At 33.0% G+C, this 18,352-nt stretch overlaps 1 protein-coding gene across 1 annotated transcript in view; it reads right to left on the bottom strand.

The window, feature by feature from the left end:
* Positions 1-18,352, bottom strand: part of LOC141344373 (receptor-type tyrosine-protein phosphatase mu) — a 46,630-nt gene that overhangs the window by 10,933 nt on the left and 17,345 nt on the right. The window contains exons 4-6 of the mRNA XM_073849253.1: positions 16,875-17,010; positions 10,916-11,065; positions 1,547-1,720 (exon numbers count right to left, since the gene is read on the bottom strand). Coding sequence (XP_073705354.1) covers positions 1,547-1,720; positions 10,916-11,065; positions 16,875-17,010 — 460 coding nt within the window. The remainder of the gene's footprint in view (positions 1-1,546; positions 1,721-10,915; positions 11,066-16,874; positions 17,011-18,352) is intronic.

The raw sequence follows: 18,352 nt of genomic DNA on the forward strand, positions 1-18,352 counted from the left end.
ATAAGTCTTTGATTCTTAATACTGTGTTGTTCTCTGAATGATCCACAGCTGTGTTTTTTTGTTTAGTGATAGTTGTTCATGAGACACTTGTTTGTCCTGAACAGTTAAACTGCCTGCTGTTCTTCAAATTCTTTGGTTTTCCAGCATTTGTGTGTATTTGAACCCTTTCCAACAATGACTGTATGATTTTGAGATCCATCTTTTCACACTGAGGACAACTGAGGGACTCATATGCAACTATTACAGAAGGTTCAAACACTCACTGATGCTCCAGAAGGAAAAACCATGCATTAAGAGCCGGGGGTGAAAACTTTTGAACAGAGTGGAGATGTGTATATTTTTATTATTTTGCCTAAATATAATATTTTTTAAATTTAGTACTGCCCTTCAGAAGATACTTGCATGTTTCCCAGAAGACAAAATAAGTTAAATTTAGCCTGATCTTCAAATTTCAAAAGTTTTCACCTCCGGCTCTTAATGCATGCTTTTTCCTTCTGGAGCATCAGTGAGTGTTTGAACCTTCTGTAATAGTTGCATATGAGTCCCTCAGTTGTCCTCAGTGTGAAAAGATGGATCTCAAAATCATACAGTCATTGCTGGAAAGGGTTCAAATACACAAAAATGCTCAAAAACCAAAAGATTTTTCTGAAGAACAGCAGTCAGTTTAACTGTTGAGGACAAACAAGGGACTCATGAACAACTATCACTAAACAAAACACACAGCTGTGGATCATTCAGGTTACAACACAGTATTAACAATCGAAAAATTGTATAAATTCAACTATTATTTTCTCTTGTGGACTGTATGTAAACCTCTTTCATGTGAAATATCTTATTCAGGTAGGTACTAAATAATCAGGAGGAGGAGCAGCACTCAGAAATTTTACTCTCAGAAGAAGAAGAATAACTCTAAGTTTAAATAGCATTTCAGTAAGTTAGCTTTCTCAAGCCAAGTATTTTCTGAAAGGGGGATGTAAACTTTTGACCTCAACTGCCTATATATATATATATACACACTACCGTTCAAAACTTTGGGGTCAGTAAGACTTGTAATAGTCTTTAAAGGCGTCTCTTCTGCTCATCAAGGCTGCATTTATTTGATTAAAAATACAGAAAAAAACAGTAATATTGCAAAATGTTTTTACAATATAAAATAATGTTTTTTATTTTAACATACTTTAAAATAGAATTTATTCCTGTGATGAAAACTGAATTTTTATCAGCTGTTACTGCAGTCTTCAGTGTCACATGATCCTTCAGAAATCATTCTAATATGCTGATTTATTATCAGAATGATCAGTGCTGGATAATATCAACAGTTGTGCTGACAAATATTTTTTGGAACCTTTTATTTGGAATATTTTATAACAATTTAAATGATTATTAACTTTTAATAAACTTTTAATTATTTAATTAAAAATTTTAATTAATAAAAAAATAAATAAAAAAAATGTACTGACCCCAAACTTTTGAACGGTAGTGTATATAAAGACAGAAGTGTGTGTAATGAGGTTAAGTGTGTATTGCGATGTGAAGCGTGTCGTACGTCCATGAGCGCGGCGTTGATGTAGTTGCTGCTCTCTCCGTCGATGGTGATGAGGAAGGGCAGGCAGCGGTCCGGAGGAAGAACGTCCATGCAGCGGTTCTTCTCATGGTTGCGGGGCAGCAGAGCGATGCTGCAGTCCTCCACGCGCAGCGTCGGCGTCACCATGTTCAGCGTCTGACCACACAAGCACAACATTAAACTACACAACACTTTATGCCCAAAAATACCATCAATCTAACACTTTTATCTGACTGAATAAACACAGAAACTGCACTAAAACTTCACATTTTACAAGCGAAATCAGCTCTTCTTTATCTTCTTTAGCAGTGTTGTTTTCGTTGAAATCATTTCGTTGACGCCACTTTTTTTCATGACGATAACGAGACGATGACGAGATAAAAATGGCTCGTTGATGACTAAAACATGACGAGACGTGTGTGAGTTTTCGTTGGCGAGACGAGAATAGACGAAAATGTTAGTGGGTGGTCCGTCAGACGTTTAAAATGCACGACATTTCCGCTTATTGTGCATGCCAATTAAAACTTAAAAAGTATCTGACGCTATGGCAAGCAGTTTTAGCATTAAATACTCTTTGCTATACTAGTATGGCAAGCCGTTTTAGCATTCCATCCTTGTTTGTCTTTTATGTTCTAAAACATTCCTTCATTATTGTAATTCTTGGTGAAAATAGTCGATCCGGAAGCTCACATTGTGTTGAACTATAGATCTGCTATTTTCAGAACTTTTAAGTGACACTACCCAACAGCAAAATACTTACTGACCTACATTAATTTGTTAAAATACTACTTTTTCCCCTTTTTTTGACTAAAACTAGACTAAAACCTTTTTGACTTTTCGTCGACTAAAGCCTTTTTGACTTTTCGTCGACTAAAATTGGATTAAAACCTTTTTGACTTTTCGTCGACTAAAACTAGACTAAAACCTTTGACTTTTTGTCGACTAAAATTAGACTAAAACCTTTTTGACTTTTCGTCGACTAAAACTAGACTAAAACCTTTTTGACTTTTCGTCGACTAAAACTAGACTAAAACCTTTGACTTTTTGTCGACTAAAATTAGACTAAAACCTTTTTGACTTTTCGTCGACTAAAACTAGACTAAAACCTTTTTGACTTTTCGTCGACTAAAACCTTTTTGACTTTTCGTCGACTAAAACTAGACTAAAACCTTTTTGACTTTTCGTCGACTAAAACTAGACTAAAACCTTTTTGACTTTTCGTCGACTAAAACTAGACTAAAACCTTTTTGACTTTTCGTCGACTAAAACCTTTTTGACTTTTCGTCGCCTAAAACTAGACTAAAACCTTTTTGACTTTTCGTTGCCTAAAACTAGACTAAAACCTTTTTGACTTTTCGTCGACTAAAACCTTTTTGACTTTTCGTCGACTAAAACTAGACTAAAACCTTTTTGACTTTTCGTCGACTAAAACTAGACTAAAACCTTTTTGACTTTTCGTCGACTAAAACTAGACTAAAACCTTTTTGACTTTTCGTCGACTAAAACCTTTTTGACTTTTCGTCGACTAAAACTAGACTAAAACCTTTTTGACTTTTCGTCGACTAAAATTGGACTAAAACCTTTTTGACTTTTCGTCGACTAAAACTAGACTAAAACCTTTTTGACTTTTCGTCGACTAAAACCTTTTTGACTTTTCGTCGACTAAAACTAGACTAAAACCTTTTTGACTTTTCGTCGACTAAAATTGGACTAAAACCTTTTTGACTTTTCGTCGACTAAAACTAGACTAAAACCTTTTTGACTTTTCGTCGACTAAAACTAGACTAAAACCTTTTTGACTTTTCGTCGACTAAAACTAGACTAAAACCTTTTTGACTTTTCGACAACTAAAACCTTTTTGACTTTTCGTCGACTAAAACTAGACTAAAACCTTTTTGACTTTTCGTCGACTAAAACTAGACTAAAACCTTTTTGACTTTTCGTCGACTAAAACTAGACTAAAACCTTTTTGACTTTTCGTCGACTAAAACTAGACTAAAACCTTTTTGACTTTTCGTCGACTAAAACTAGACTAAAACCTTTTTGACTTTTCGTCGACTAAAACTAGACTAAAACCTTTTTGACTTTTCGACAACTAAAACCTTTTTGACTTTTCGTCGACTAAAACTAGACTAAAACCTTTTTGACTTTTCGTCGACTAAAACTAGACTAAAACCTTTTTGACTTTTCGACAACTAAAACCTTTTTGACTTTTCGTCGACTAAAACCTTTTTGACTTTTCGTCGACTAAAACCTTTTTGACTTTTCGTCGACTAAAACTAGACTAAAACCTTTTTTTTGACTTTTCATCGACTAAAACCTTTTTGACTTTTCGTCGACTAAAATTGGATTAAAACCTTTTTGACTTTTCGTCGACTAAAACTAGACTAAAACCTTTTTGACTTTTCGTCGACTAAAACTAGACTAAAACCTTTTTGACTTTTCGTCGACTAAAACTAGACTAAAACCTTTTTGACTTTTCGTCGACTAAAACTAGACTAAAACCTTTTTGACTTTTCGTCGACTAAAACTAGACTAAAACCTTTTTGACTTTTCGTCGACTAAAACTAGACTAAAACCTTTTTGACTTTTCGTCGACTAAAACTAGACTAAAACCTTTTTGACTTTTCGTCGACTAAAACTAGACTAAAACCTTTTTGACTTTTCGTCGACTAAAACTAGACTAAAACCTTTTTGACTTTTCGACAACTAAAACCTTTTTGACTTTTCGTCGACTAAAACTAGACTAAAACCTTTTTGACTTTTCGTCGACTAAAACTAGACTAAAACCTTTTTGACTTTTCGACAACTAAAACCTTTTTGACTTTTCGTCGACTAAAACCTTTTTGACTTTTCGTCGACTAAAACTAGACTAAAACCTTTTTTTTGACTTTTCGTCGACTAAAACCTTTTTGACTTTTCGTCGACTAAAACTAGACTAAAACCTTTTTGACTTTTCGTCGACTAAAACTAGACTAAAACCTTTTTGACTTTTCGTCGACTGAAACTAGACTAAAACCTTTTTGACTTTTCGTCGACTAAAACTAGACTAAAACCTTTTTGACTTTTCGTCGACTAAAGCCTTTTTGACTTTTCGTCGACTAAAATTGGATTAAAACCTTTTTGACTTTTCGTCGACTAAAACTAGACTAAAACCTTTGACTTTTTGTCGACTAAAATTAGACTAAAACCTTTTTGACTTTTCGTCGACTAAAACTAGACTAAAACCTTTTTGACTTTTCGTCGACTAAAACTAGACTAAAACCTTTGACTTTTTGTCGACTAAAATTAGACTAAAACCTTTTTGACTTTTCGTCGACTAAAACTAGACTAAAACCTTTTTGACTTTTCGTCGACTAAAACCTTTTTGACTTTTCGTCGACTAAAACTAGACTAAAACCTTTTTGACTTTTCGTCGACTAAAACTAGACTAAAACCTTTTTGACTTTTCGTCGACTAAAACTAGACTAAAACCTTTTTGACTTTTCGTCGACTAAAACCTTTTTGACTTTTCGTCGCCTAAAACTAGACTAAAACCTTTTTGACTTTTCGTCGCCTAAAACTAGACTAAAACCTTTTTGACTTTTCGTCGACTAAAACCTTTTTGACTTTTCGTCGACTAAAACTAGACTAAAACCTTTTTGACTTTTCGTCGACTAAAACTAGACTAAAACCTTTTTGACTTTTCGTCGACTAAAACTAGACTAAAACCTTTTTGACTTTTCGTCGACTAAAACCTTTTTGACTTTTCGTCGACTAAAACTAGACTAAAACCTTTTTGACTTTTCGTCGACTAAAATTGGACTAAAACCTTTTTGACTTTTCGTCGACTAAAACTAGACTAAAACCTTTTTGACTTTTCGTCGACTAAAACCTTTTTGACTTTTCGTCGACTAAAACTAGACTAAAACCTTTTTGACTTTTCGTCGACTAAAACTAGACTAAAACCTTTTTGACTTTTCGACAACTAAAACCTTTTTGACTTTTCGTCGACTAAAACTAGACTAAAACCTTTTTGACTTTTCGTCGACTAAAACTAGACTAAAACCTTTTTGACTTTTCGTCGACTAAAACTAGACTAAAACCTTTTTGACTTTTCGTCGACTAAAACTAGACTAAAACCTTTTTGACTTTTCGTCGACTAAAACTAGACTAAAACCTTTTTGACTTTTCGACAACTAAAACCTTTTTGACTTTTCGTCGACTAAAACTAGACTAAAACCTTTTTGACTTTTCGTCGACTAAAACTAGACTAAAACCTTTTTGACTTTTCGACAACTAAAACCTTTTTGACTTTTCGTCGACTAAAACCTTTTTGACTTTTCGTCGACTAAAACTAGACTAAAACCTTTTTTTTGACTTTTCGTCGACTAAAACCTTTTTGACTTTTCGTCGACTAAAACTAGACTAAAACCTTTTTGACTTTTCGTCGACTAAAACTAGACTAAAACCTTTTTGACTTTTCGTCGACTAAAACTAGACTAAAACCTTTTTGACTTTTCGTCGACTAAAACTAGACTAAAACCTTTTTGACTTTTCAACAACTAAAACCTTTTTGACTTTTCGTCGACTAAAACCTTTTTGACTTTTCTTCGACTAAAACTAGACTAAAACCTTTTTGACTTTTCGTCGACTAAAACCTTTTTGACTTTTCGTCGACTAAAACTAGACTAAAACCTTTTTTTGACTTTTCATCGACTAAAACCTTTTTGACTTTTCGTCGACTAAAACTAGACTAAAACCTTTTTGACTTTTCGTCGACTAAAACTAGACTAAAACCTTTTTGACTTTTCGTCGACTAAAACTAGACTAAAACCTTTTTGACTTTTCGACAACTAAAACCTTTTTGACTTTTCGTCGACTAAAACTAGACTAAAACCTTTTTGACTTTTCGTCGACTAAAACTAGACTAAAACCTTTTTGACTTTTCATCGACTAAAACCTTTTTGACTTTTCGTCGACTAAAACTAGACTAAAACCTTTTTTTTGACTTTTCGTCGACTAAAACCTTTTTGACTTTTCGTCGACTAAAACCTTTTTGACTTTTCGTCAACTAAAACTAGACTAAAACCTTTTTGACTTTTCGTCGACTAAAACTAGACTAAAACCTTTTTGACTTTTCGACAACTAAAACCTTTTTGACTTTTCGTCAACTAAAACTAGACTAAAACCTTTTTGACTTTTCGTCGACTAAAACTAGACTAAAACCTTTTTGACTTTTCGACAACTAAAACCTTTTTGACTTTTCGTCGACTAAAACTAGACTAAAACCTTTTTGACTTTTCGTCGACTAAAACTAGACTAAAACCTTTTTGACTTTTCGTCGACTAAAACTAGACTAAAACCTTTTTGACTTTTCGTCGACTAAAACTAGACTAAAACCTTTTTGACTTTTCGACAACTAAAACCTTTTGATTTTTCGTCGACTAAAACTAGACTAAAACCTTTTTGACTTTTCGTCGACTAAAACTAGACTAAAACCTTTTTGACTTTTCGTCGACTAAAACTAGACTAAAACCTTTTTGACTTTTCGACAACTAAAACCTTTTGATTTTTCGTCGACTAAAACTAGACTAAAACCTTTTTGACTTTTCGTCGACTAAAACTAGACTAAAACCTTTTTGACTTTTCGTCGACTAAAACTAGACTAAAACCTTTTTGACTTTTCGTCGACTAAAACTAGACTAAAACCTTTTTGACTTTTCGTCGACTAAAACTAGACTAAAACCTTTTTGACTTTTCGACAACTAAAACCTTTTGATTTTTCGTCGACTAAAACTAGACTAAAACCTTTTTGACTTTTCGTCGACTAAAACTAGACTAAAACCTTTTTTTTGACTTTTCATCGACTAAAACCTTTTTGACTTTTCGTAGACTAAAACCTTTTTGACTTTTCGTCGACTAAAACTAGACTAAAACCTTTTTGACTTTTCGTCGACTAAAACTAGACTAAAACCTTTTTGACTTTTCGTCGACTAAAACTAGACTAAAACCTTTTTGACTTTTCGTCGACTAAAACTAGACTAAAACCTTTTTGACTTTTCGACAACTAAAACCTTTTTGACTTTTCGTCGACTAAAACTAGACTAAAACCTTTTTTTTGACTTTTCATCGACTAAAACCTTTTTGACTTTTCGTCGACTAAAACTAGACTAAAACCTTTTTGACTTTTCGTCGACTAAAACTAGACTAAAACCTTTTTGACTTTTCGTCGACTAAAACTAGACTAAAACCTTTTTGACTTTTCGTCGACTAAAACTAGACTAAAACCTTTTTGACTTTTCGACAACTAAAACCTTTTTGACTTTTCGTCGACTAAAACCTTTTTGACTTTTCGTCGACTAAAACTAGACTAAAACCTTTTTTTTGACTTTTCATCGACTAAAACCTTTTTGACTTTTCGTCGACTAAAACTAGACTAAAACCTTTTTGACTTTTCGACAACTAAAACCTTTTTGACTTTTCGTCGACTAAAACCTTTTTGACTTTTCGTCGACTAAAACTAGACTAAAACCTTTTTGACTTTTCGTCGACTAAAACTAGACTAAAACCTTTTTGACTTTTCGACAACTAAAACCTTTTTGACTTTTCGTCGACTAAAACCTTTTTGACTTTTCGTCGACTAAAACCTTTTTGACTTTTCGTCGACTAAAACTAGACTAAAACCTTTTTTTTGACTTTTCATCGACTAAAACCTTTTTGACTTTTCGTCGACTAAAATTGGATTAAAACCTTTTTGACTTTTCGTCGACTAAAACTAGACTAAAACCTTTTTGACTTTTCGTCGACTAAAACTAGACTAAAACCTTTTTGACTTTTCGTCGACTAAAACTAGACTAAAACCTTTTTGACTTTCGTCGACTAAAACTAGACTAAAACCTTTTTGACTTTTCGTCGACTAAAACTAGACTAAAACCTTTTTGACTTTTCGTTGACTAAAATTGGACTAAAACTATCACATATAGAAGTGACTAAAATTTGACTAAAACTAAGAAGCATTTTAGTCCAAAAGACTAAGACTAAATCTAAGATGGTTGTCAAAAACAACACTGTTCTTTAGTCTTGTTTTCCAGCACAAATATCTAAGCATCATTAAATCAAGATACATTAAGTCAAGATGCAAAATGATTTAAGATATTAATCGAAATTAAGAGTGTTTTTGGTCATTAATCTGCCAATGAGAAAGAAAAAATCTCTTTAAATTAACTTTGAATTTGTTCTTGTTTTAAGCATAAACTCCCTTCATTTTAATGTATTTTGTTCTAGCTAATTTTGCATCTTTAATACATGTATAGATATTTGGGTACCACTTCACCTCAAACCTTTATATATAATGCATTTTAGAAGTGTTTTTTTAATGCATTTGTTATTATGAATTAATATTATAACATTATATTACCTATCTATTTATCATTACAACTGTAGAAAGTATAAAGCAGTAAAACACATGACAAACAAACCTTCAAATATTATAATGCATTTTGACTTTGGTTACAATTATTTATGAAAAGACATGCATAGCTTTATAATGCATTGTGCATAAACACTGTACAGTAAAGAGTTTTTGTATTGTATTTATACTGGAAAACAAGACAAAAATACTGGGTAAAAAAACATTAAGCCATTAAAACACTGCAAAAAATGCTGTTCTTCTTTAGTATTCCTGTCAGGGTTTCCAGTGCAAATATCTAAACATCCTTAAATCAAGATACATTTAGTTAAGATGCAAAATGACCTACCAATGAGATCAGAGAAATAACCCTTTAAATGAACTTTTTTATTTTTTCAAAGACATTTGTTTTTGTTTTAAGCATTTTTTCCAAATACAAGACTTAATATCTAGGCAAATTTAGACAAAAATTATAGACATTTGGGTAACACTTTACCTGAAACCTTTATATATAATACATTATATAAGTGTTTTAATGCATTAATTAATATTATCACATTATAATACCTATCTAATTATCATTACACCTTTACAAAAGTTTCTTATGCTTATCTAAGTTCCATTTACTGATCAAAAATACAGAAACAAAGTTTTATTATTGCAATTCAAAATAACAGTTTTTTGTTTTAATTTACTTTAAAATATTATTTATATCTGTGATGCAAATCTGAATTTATATCGGCCTTTACTACAGTCTTCAGCGTCCCATGATCCTTTAGAAATCATTCTAATATACAATTTTTGTTATATTTTTTTGGAACCTGTGATACTTTTTTGTAGAATTCTTTGATGAATAAAAAGTTCAAAAGAACAGCATTTATTAAAAATAGAAATCTTTTCTAACAATATAAGTCTTCACTATCCCTTTTTATCAATTTAACACATCCTTGCTGAATAAAAGTATTCATTATTTTCAAAAAGAGAAAGAAAGAAAAAAAATACTGACCCCAAACTGTTTATTGTTACAAATGTTTTCTATTTTAAATAAATGCTGTTCTTTTTAACATTTTATTGATTAAAGAATCTTGAAAAAGTATCAAAGGTTCCAAAAAAAATACTGTTTCCAACATGGCTAATTATAATAATAAATCATTATATTAGAATGATTTCTGAAGGATCATGTGACACTGAAGACTGCAGCAATGATGCTGAAAATCCAGCTTTGATCACAGAAATAAATTATATTTTAAAGTTTATTAAAACAGAAAACCACTATTTTAAATTGCATTAACATTTTATAATTTAAATTTTTTTAAATGTATTTTTAATTAAATAAACACAGCCTTGATGAGCGTTAAGAATCGTACTGATCCCAAACCTTCAAAATTTTATTGGCTTTTTACCTTTGGCTATACATTATATTTAATACATAAAGGGACGTAAAGTATTAGCTTACTGATATTTGTACTAGAAAAAATACAAAAACACTGAATGAAAAAGTCATTATTTTGTGTAATATGGGAGATCAACATCTGACAGATATTTTTTAATAAGCGCAAATATTCTGTGTGTTTTTGTTTACAGTATTTTTGATTTTTCTATAAACGTGTAAGCAGTAGAAACACAAAAACAAACCTGATATTTTCTGTTTCTAATACTGCTGTAATCAAATCAATGCTGATAATGTGTTTAAAAACAGGCTGATAACTGATCCGGTCGTCTCGCTGAAATATTGTGCGCCTCTAATTCACATCACACCGCTGATATTCAATACAAACGCTCATATTTTACCATTTCTTCAGCACTTTGTAAATCAAATCAAAGCAGTGACACAGAAAGCGTTTCATATCTTCAGCTCTTGAGCTCTGAAACTCATTATAAGTAACGTCACAGCTGCGGAATCACTTCTGGAAATAAACGCATGAGTTGTGAGAGAGATTGAAGTGGATCGATTGTCTCACCCTGAACTCCTCTTTGATTGGACTGGAGTTGGTCTGAGGATCCAATCGGTTCATGTCGTAGTAAACAGAGCGAAGCTGATTGGCTGGGATGGTGGTGTCGCCGCAGAGACACGCCTCCAAGATGGCGTCATGGATGAAGACATACTGCTCCTGACAGACACAAGAAACAAGATCCAGTTCAAGAAATTGTCAAAAGTGATAGTAAAGACATTTATAATGTTACAAAATGTTTGTTTTTTTTACTTTCTATACATCTATGAATCCTGAAAAATAAACTGTATGATGGTTTCCACAAAAATATTGGGCAGCACAAATGTTTTAAACATTGATAACAATTAGAAATGTTTCTAGAGGAGCGAATCAGCATATTAGAATGATTTCTGGAGGATCATGTGATGCTCAAGACTGAAGTAATGATGCTGAAAATTCTGTATCAATTTCAAAAACTTCCCCGGAACAATTTTTTTATTTTTGAAAGATAGACATGTATAGTGATGAAAGCCAAAGTATTAAATGACATGGATGAATATTTACTGAGTAATCCACTATTTTGTGGTGGGGGGTCAAAATGGCAATTTTCACCTGAGAGTCAAGTTGCAGGGGGTTAAAAATGACTTTAGAAAGATGGCAGCATCATAATGTTATTTTTACACAGAGGTTGGAAGCTCTATTAGTAAAATCTGTTGACTTTAGCAATCTTTGTTGCATTATGTGCCAATGGTGACCATTCAAATATTGGGAAACAGCACTTGTCATGTCTTTTCTCCAAAGTTTGCATGCCTGTACCTCAAGAAGTTTTAAAGATATTTTAATTCCCTTTTAGATGTTGGGTCTTAACAAACTTTCCTTTTGGCATCTTCATTTTTAAGGCCCTGTTTGGTTCGGTTCCAGAGATATTGGAATTTCAAAATGGCTTCAGTGGTAAATCGTTAAAATGTACACATTTTCAGTGGTTAAAAAACAAATGCGGGTCAGTTTGAAAAAATATGACACTTCTTTTCTTTAAAAGAGGAATGTCTGAATAACAAATAATGTTGAAACTATAAATGTATCTTGTTTCTTTCTGACAAGACAACTGCATTAAACATACTTGTCTGAGTGCCATAAATATCATTTTTCCAAAGTTCACATGCCTTTAACTCAATAAGTTTTAAAGATATTTTAATTCCCTTTCAGATATTGGGTCTTAACAAACTTTCCTTTTGGCATTTTTTATTTTTAAGGCCCTGTTTGGTTTGGTTCCAGAGATATTGGAATTTTAATATGGCTCCAGGGGTAAATCGTTAAAATTTACAAATTTTCAAATGTGGGCCAGATTGAAAAAATATGATATGGAACGTTTGAAGAACAAATAATTTTAAAACTAAAGATGTATCTTGTTTTTTTTCTGACAAGACAACTGCATTGAACATACCCATCAGAGTGCCATAAATATTATTTTTCAAAGTTTGCATGCCTATAACTCAAGAAGTATTAAAGATATCGCAATGTGATTTTAGATTTTGGTTCTTCATAAACTTTTGCTTTTGGATTTTCCATTTTCAAGGCTCTACATCATTCAGTCCCAGAGATATGGGGACCTCAATGAGGCTCCACGTCCAGATTGTTGAATGTTACCCATTTTAAATGGTCGGAAACAAAATGTTGGTCACTTTGTGTACAGCTGATACTTATTTTATTTGAAAGAACAATGTCTGAAGAAGAAATAATGTTGAAATTAGAATTGCATCTTGTTTCTCTCTATCACAACAATAACACAGAACATACCTGTTTGAGTCTCAAAAATACTCTTTTGAGTGCCATGAATATTCTTTTTTTCCAAAGTTTGTGTGCCTATAACTGAAGAAGTATTAAAGATATCATAATATTATTTTACATTCTAGTTCCTCATAAACTTTACTTTTGGAATCTTAATTTTCAAGGCCCTACATCATTCAGTCCCAGAGATATGGGGATCTCAATGAAGCTCCATGTCCAGATTGTTGAATATTACCCATTTCAAATGGCCGGAAACAAAATGTTGGTGACTTTGAATGGTGAATGTTGGTACAGCTGATACTTATTTTATTTAAAGAACAATGTCTGAAGAAGAAATAATGTTGAAATTAGAATTGTATTTTGTTTCCCTCTATCAAAACAATTGGATAAAACTTAAGACATAGAATACCTGTTTGAGTCTCAACTCAAGTAGTATTAAAGTATCTTAATATGATTTTAGATTCTGATTCTAAAAGGAAATTAAGATACCTTTAATACTTCCTGAGTTACAGACATGTAAACTTTGGAGAAAAGCTTGAAAAGTGCTCCTTCCCTGTTTTTGAATGGTCACCATTGGCACATAATGCAACAAAGATTGCTAAAGTCAACAGATTTTACTAATAGAGCTACTAATCTCTGTGTAAAAATAACATTATGATGCTGCCATCTTTCAAAAGTCATTGTTATCCCCCTCTAACTTGACTCTGAATCTAAGATGAAAATATGCCAGATGCAATTTTGACCTCCCACTAAAAAAAGGTGGATTGCTCAGTAAATATTCATCCATGACATTTAATATTTTGGCTTTCATCACTATGCATGTCTATCTTTCCTCAGAATAAAAATCTGAGCTGGGGACCTCTGGTTGAGTTGACATGGAATGACCCAATTACATTGTTTACTGCACTTTTCATTATATAAATGCAGCTTTAATTAGCAGAAGAGACTTTCAAACACATTATAAAATCCTATACGGTCCTAAACGGTACAGTATGTCATACAGCAGGGTCGTTCACATATACAGTGCCCTGCGAAATGATTCATACCCCTTCATTTTTTTCACATTTTGTTATGTTGCTGCTTTATGTTAAACTACTTTAAATTACTTTTTTCCCACATCAATCTACACTCCCTACTCCATAATGGCAAAGCAAAAAATAGGTTTTTAACATTTGTGCAAATGTATTAGAAATAAAAAACTGAAAAGATCCCGTTTCTGGGACACTGGAAATGTATCTCAGGAGCATTCATATTGCTTCTAGATGTTCCTACACTTGGAGTGGAGTTAAACTGTGGCAAATTCATTTGAATGAGTCTGATTTAGAAAGACACACACCTCTCAGAAAAGGTCTAACAGCTGAAAATGCAGATCAGAGCAAAAACCAAGATAACTGCCTGTAGAGCTCAGTGACAGACTTGCGTTAAGGCGATGATCTAGAGAAGAGTTCAGAAACAAATCTGCTGCATTGAAGGTTGACAGAAGCATTCTCCATAATGGAAGACGATTGGAACAACTAGGACTCTAGAAAATGTCCAAGCTGACAGAGATGGAGAGGTGAAAAGGTGAGGCAAAGAACGGCAGATAATTGCCAAATGCAGATGTGCAAAGATGCTCACATCAGACCCAAAAACACTTGAGGCTGTAAAGCTGCTTCAACTATGGACTGAGTTAAGGGGATGAATACTTATGCAATCTACTTATTTCAGTGTTTGATTTTTAATGCATTTGTCAAATTTGCAAATCTGGTTTTTGCTTTGTCATTATTATGGTGTATGGAGTGTAAACTGATGTGGGGGAAAACTCATTTAAAGCTGTTTAACATAATGCTGCAACAAAACAAAATGTGAAAAAAATGACTGTAATGAATCAGTTGTAGTTTTCCACAGAAACAAACGCTTGATTTCCTCCATCGCTGTGCCGGTTTTCTCTCTTCATCTGTTTTGTATTCATGGAATCTGTCAGCGTCGCAAATGCAGATGCCGCTGTGATTGCACTCATTTGTTTCGCGAGAGACTTTGACGGCGTAAATCAGAAAGAACATCAAACTTTATTAGCGGCGAGTCGTCAGCGTATCGGAATCGTTCGGAAAGTCGCGAAGCGGACGCCGACGCGCCGGGCCTTTGATGGAAATCACTCCTGAAGTGACATTTCCAAAGCATCTTGGGCTGTCGCTTTGACTAAATAGCGAGGACGGGGTCAGCGCGTCTCTGATTAGGCATCTGCCGTGACCTTTGACCTTTCCCGTGAAGCATCCAATCAAAACCCAGACGTGATGCAACCTCTGAAGCAGGCAATCAGCAGCGGAGCACTAATGAGTGCGAGTCGTTCCGAATGATTAGTGACGGTTCAAACACGCGTGTAAAAAGGTAACTCGTGCCCGTCGGGCGTCAAAGCGTGCCAAAACACCTGCGAGCGAAACGCACACACGTCTGAAGGTCACTGAACTTAAGCAGGGCGAATCAGGCTTCTCAAATACCAATCCAGACGTCAGCTCTGAAACATTTGCCCATTAAACGCAGCCATGCCAGCGATCCAAACGCAGTCGCAGTGAAACCAGACCAGATGCTGCGGGAATCCGTCAGGAGCTGTAAAAACCCAGCGCAATAATCTGCTTTCGTTCCTCAAACGCATTACGGCTCTTAAACGCACCTGCATTGGGCCGATCGTCTAAGGTTGAGAGTGTTTATGATTTGCTTATAGGTTAAAATAGCAACGGAGGAACAACTGTACGTGCATTTACTGCACTTTAACAGCACCTTTCTCTAGTACAATCATATTTATCTTTTTTTCTCTGTTAGTAAAAAAAGAGTCTCTATTCTCTTTTTTTGTGAGTGTGTCAAAGTGCAACATACTGAACTGTGATCAGTGTTTGGGGGAAACACATTACAAGTAGCGCAAGTTACGTAATGATATTACTTTTTACAAGTAACTAGTAAAGTAACGCATTACTTTTTTAATTGAAAAAGAAAATATCTGAGTTACTTTTTCAAATAAATAACGCCTGTTACTTTTCCCCGATTGATTGATTAAAAGCTCTCCTGTCTCCATGTTGAGCGAAATTGAGAGTAAGATGTTACTTTAGTTCTAGAATAAATGTGAACATGCATTAATTCATCTCACTCACTAAAAAACAGATACAGTGTTCTTCAAAATTAATATAAACACTGAAATTCGACGCAAACCTGCAATAATTAAATATGTTAAATAATACAAATATCCTTTATGTATTTAATCCCCTTTTATGAACCGATGTCTTTGCTGCCGACCTTCGATGATCCGATTCATCCATACTAATAAACACAAATTACTCAAGATAATCTAACATTTGTTTATTGCTGAAGAGTTGATGTTTTTTCTTCTGCGGTCTACTGTTCAGACGTCAATTTACTTTTCTCTAAACCTGAGGCTTTTGGTGTGAAAAGGCTTTTATATTTGACAAAAATACAACTTTTTATATTAAAAACAAACAAGCAAGCCCTGCCCAGAACTAAAAAGTAACGCAAAAGTAACGTAACACATTACTTTCCATAAAAAGTAACTAAGTAACGTAATTAGTTACTTATTTAGGGAGTAACTCAATATTGTAACACATTACTTTCTAATTGACAAGAAAATTTCTGAGTTACTTTTTCCCTCATTTATTGATTAAAAGCTCTCCTGTTGAGAGAGAAATTGTGAGTAAGATGTTCCTTTAGTTCTAGAATAAATGTGAACATGCATTAATTCATCTCACTCACTAAAAAAACAGAAACAGTGTTCTTCAAAACGAATAAAAACACTGAAATTCAATGCAAACCTGCAATAATTAAATATGTTAAACAATACAAATCTCCTTTATGTATTTAATCCCATTTTATTAACCAATTTACTTTTCTCTAAGCCTGAGGCTTTTGGTATAAACAAGCTTTTATATTTGACAAAATACAACTTTTTATATTAAAAACAAACAAGCAAGCCCTGCTCAGATTTAAAAAGTAACGCAAAAGTAACGTAACGCATTAGTTTCCATAAAAAGTAACTAAGTAACGGAATCAGTTACTTTTTTAGGGAGTAACTCAATATTGTAACGCATTACTTTTAAAAGTAACTTTCCTCAACACTGACTGTGACTGCCATCTTATTGAATATTCTTAGTGTTTTCATGTGTATTTGACAGGTTCAGTGAGGTGAAGGTGAAAAGGTTAGAGGTCAGAGGAATACCTCGGTCTGCACCATGTTGACTCTTCTTGATCGCAGCTCTCTCACGCAGTTATAGATGTCGACGACGCCTTCCCGCTCTGCCATGTCCAGCATGATGTCAATCACGATGAAGCAGCCTGTTCGGCCCGCCCCCGCGCTGCGATCGACCAATCACAACACAGATTCAGATCAACAAGCAAAACCACAGAGAGAAAACACAATCAAAACGAATCAAAAGGCAAGATCTGTTTAGAGAAGTCACTGAATCTGAACTTAATTTGTGAGTTGGAAATAAATTTGGTGTTTACATTAAGTCCTAAAAACTTAATTACAAGTTTTATGTACACTGCAGTTCAAAAGTTTGTGTTCAGTGAGACTTTTCAATAAAGTATTTTATGCTTATCAAGACTGCATTTATTTGATCATAAATACAGAATGAAAACAAAAAGATACTGCAAAATGTTATTACAATATATAATAATGGTTTCTATTTTAATATACATTAAAATATGTTTTTCCTGCGATGCACAGAATTTTCATCAGCTATAATTCCAGTCTTCAGTGTCACATGATCCTTCAGAAATCATTCTAATATGCTGATTATTATTCGAATTATCAATGTTGACAACAGTTATGCTGCTTAATTTTTTTGGGGAACCTGTGATACTTTTTTCAGGATTATTTGAAGAATAAAAAGTTAAAAAGAACAGCATTTATTCAAAATATAAATCATTTCTAAAAATATAAGTCTTGGCTATTCACTTATAATTTATAAAAAAAAAAAAAAAAAAAAGAATGAAAAAATTCTGACCCCAAACTTTTGAACAGTGGTGTATATTGTAAGAAAAGATTTATGTTTTAAATAAATGCTGTCCTTTTCAACTTTATTAAATTATCAAAGAATCCTGAAAAAGTATCACAGGTTCCAAATGTTTCCAACATTAATAATAAATCAGTATATTAGAATGATTTCTGAAGGATCATGTGACGATGTAGACTGCAGTAATGATGCTGAAAATTCAGCTTTGATCACAGAAATAAATTACATTTTAAAATATATTCACATAGAGAACAGTTATTTTAAATTGAAATAATATTACATTTTTTTCTGTGTTTTTGATCAAATAAACACAGCTTTGATAAGCATTAGAAACTTATTTAAAAAAAATACATCAAAAATCTTTCTGATCCCAAAGGTTTAACTGGCAGTGTATGTATTGAGACATTTTAAGTAACCTTTATGTTAGTTCCAATTTCTCTCACTTGATTTTAATGTCAACATATGGCCCTACAAAATAAATATAAATACATAACATTTTAAATAATTAAGATTGCGTTGCTTTTGAAAGCAGTTTACATTTTGCAAATCTTTTTTATTGTTTCACAGAGTTTGATTTTACAATTCTAACTTTATATGTTGCAATTCTGAATATGTAAAGTTGAAACAGTTAGAAAAAAATGGCACAATTACTTTGCTCTTATGTTTTTGAAAAAAGTCT

The sequence above is a fragment of the Garra rufa genome, chromosome 10 (genome assembly GCF_049309525.1).
Source record: "Garra rufa chromosome 10, GarRuf1.0, whole genome shotgun sequence".
Lineage (NCBI taxonomy): Eukaryota > Metazoa > Chordata > Actinopteri > Cypriniformes > Cyprinidae > Garra > Garra rufa.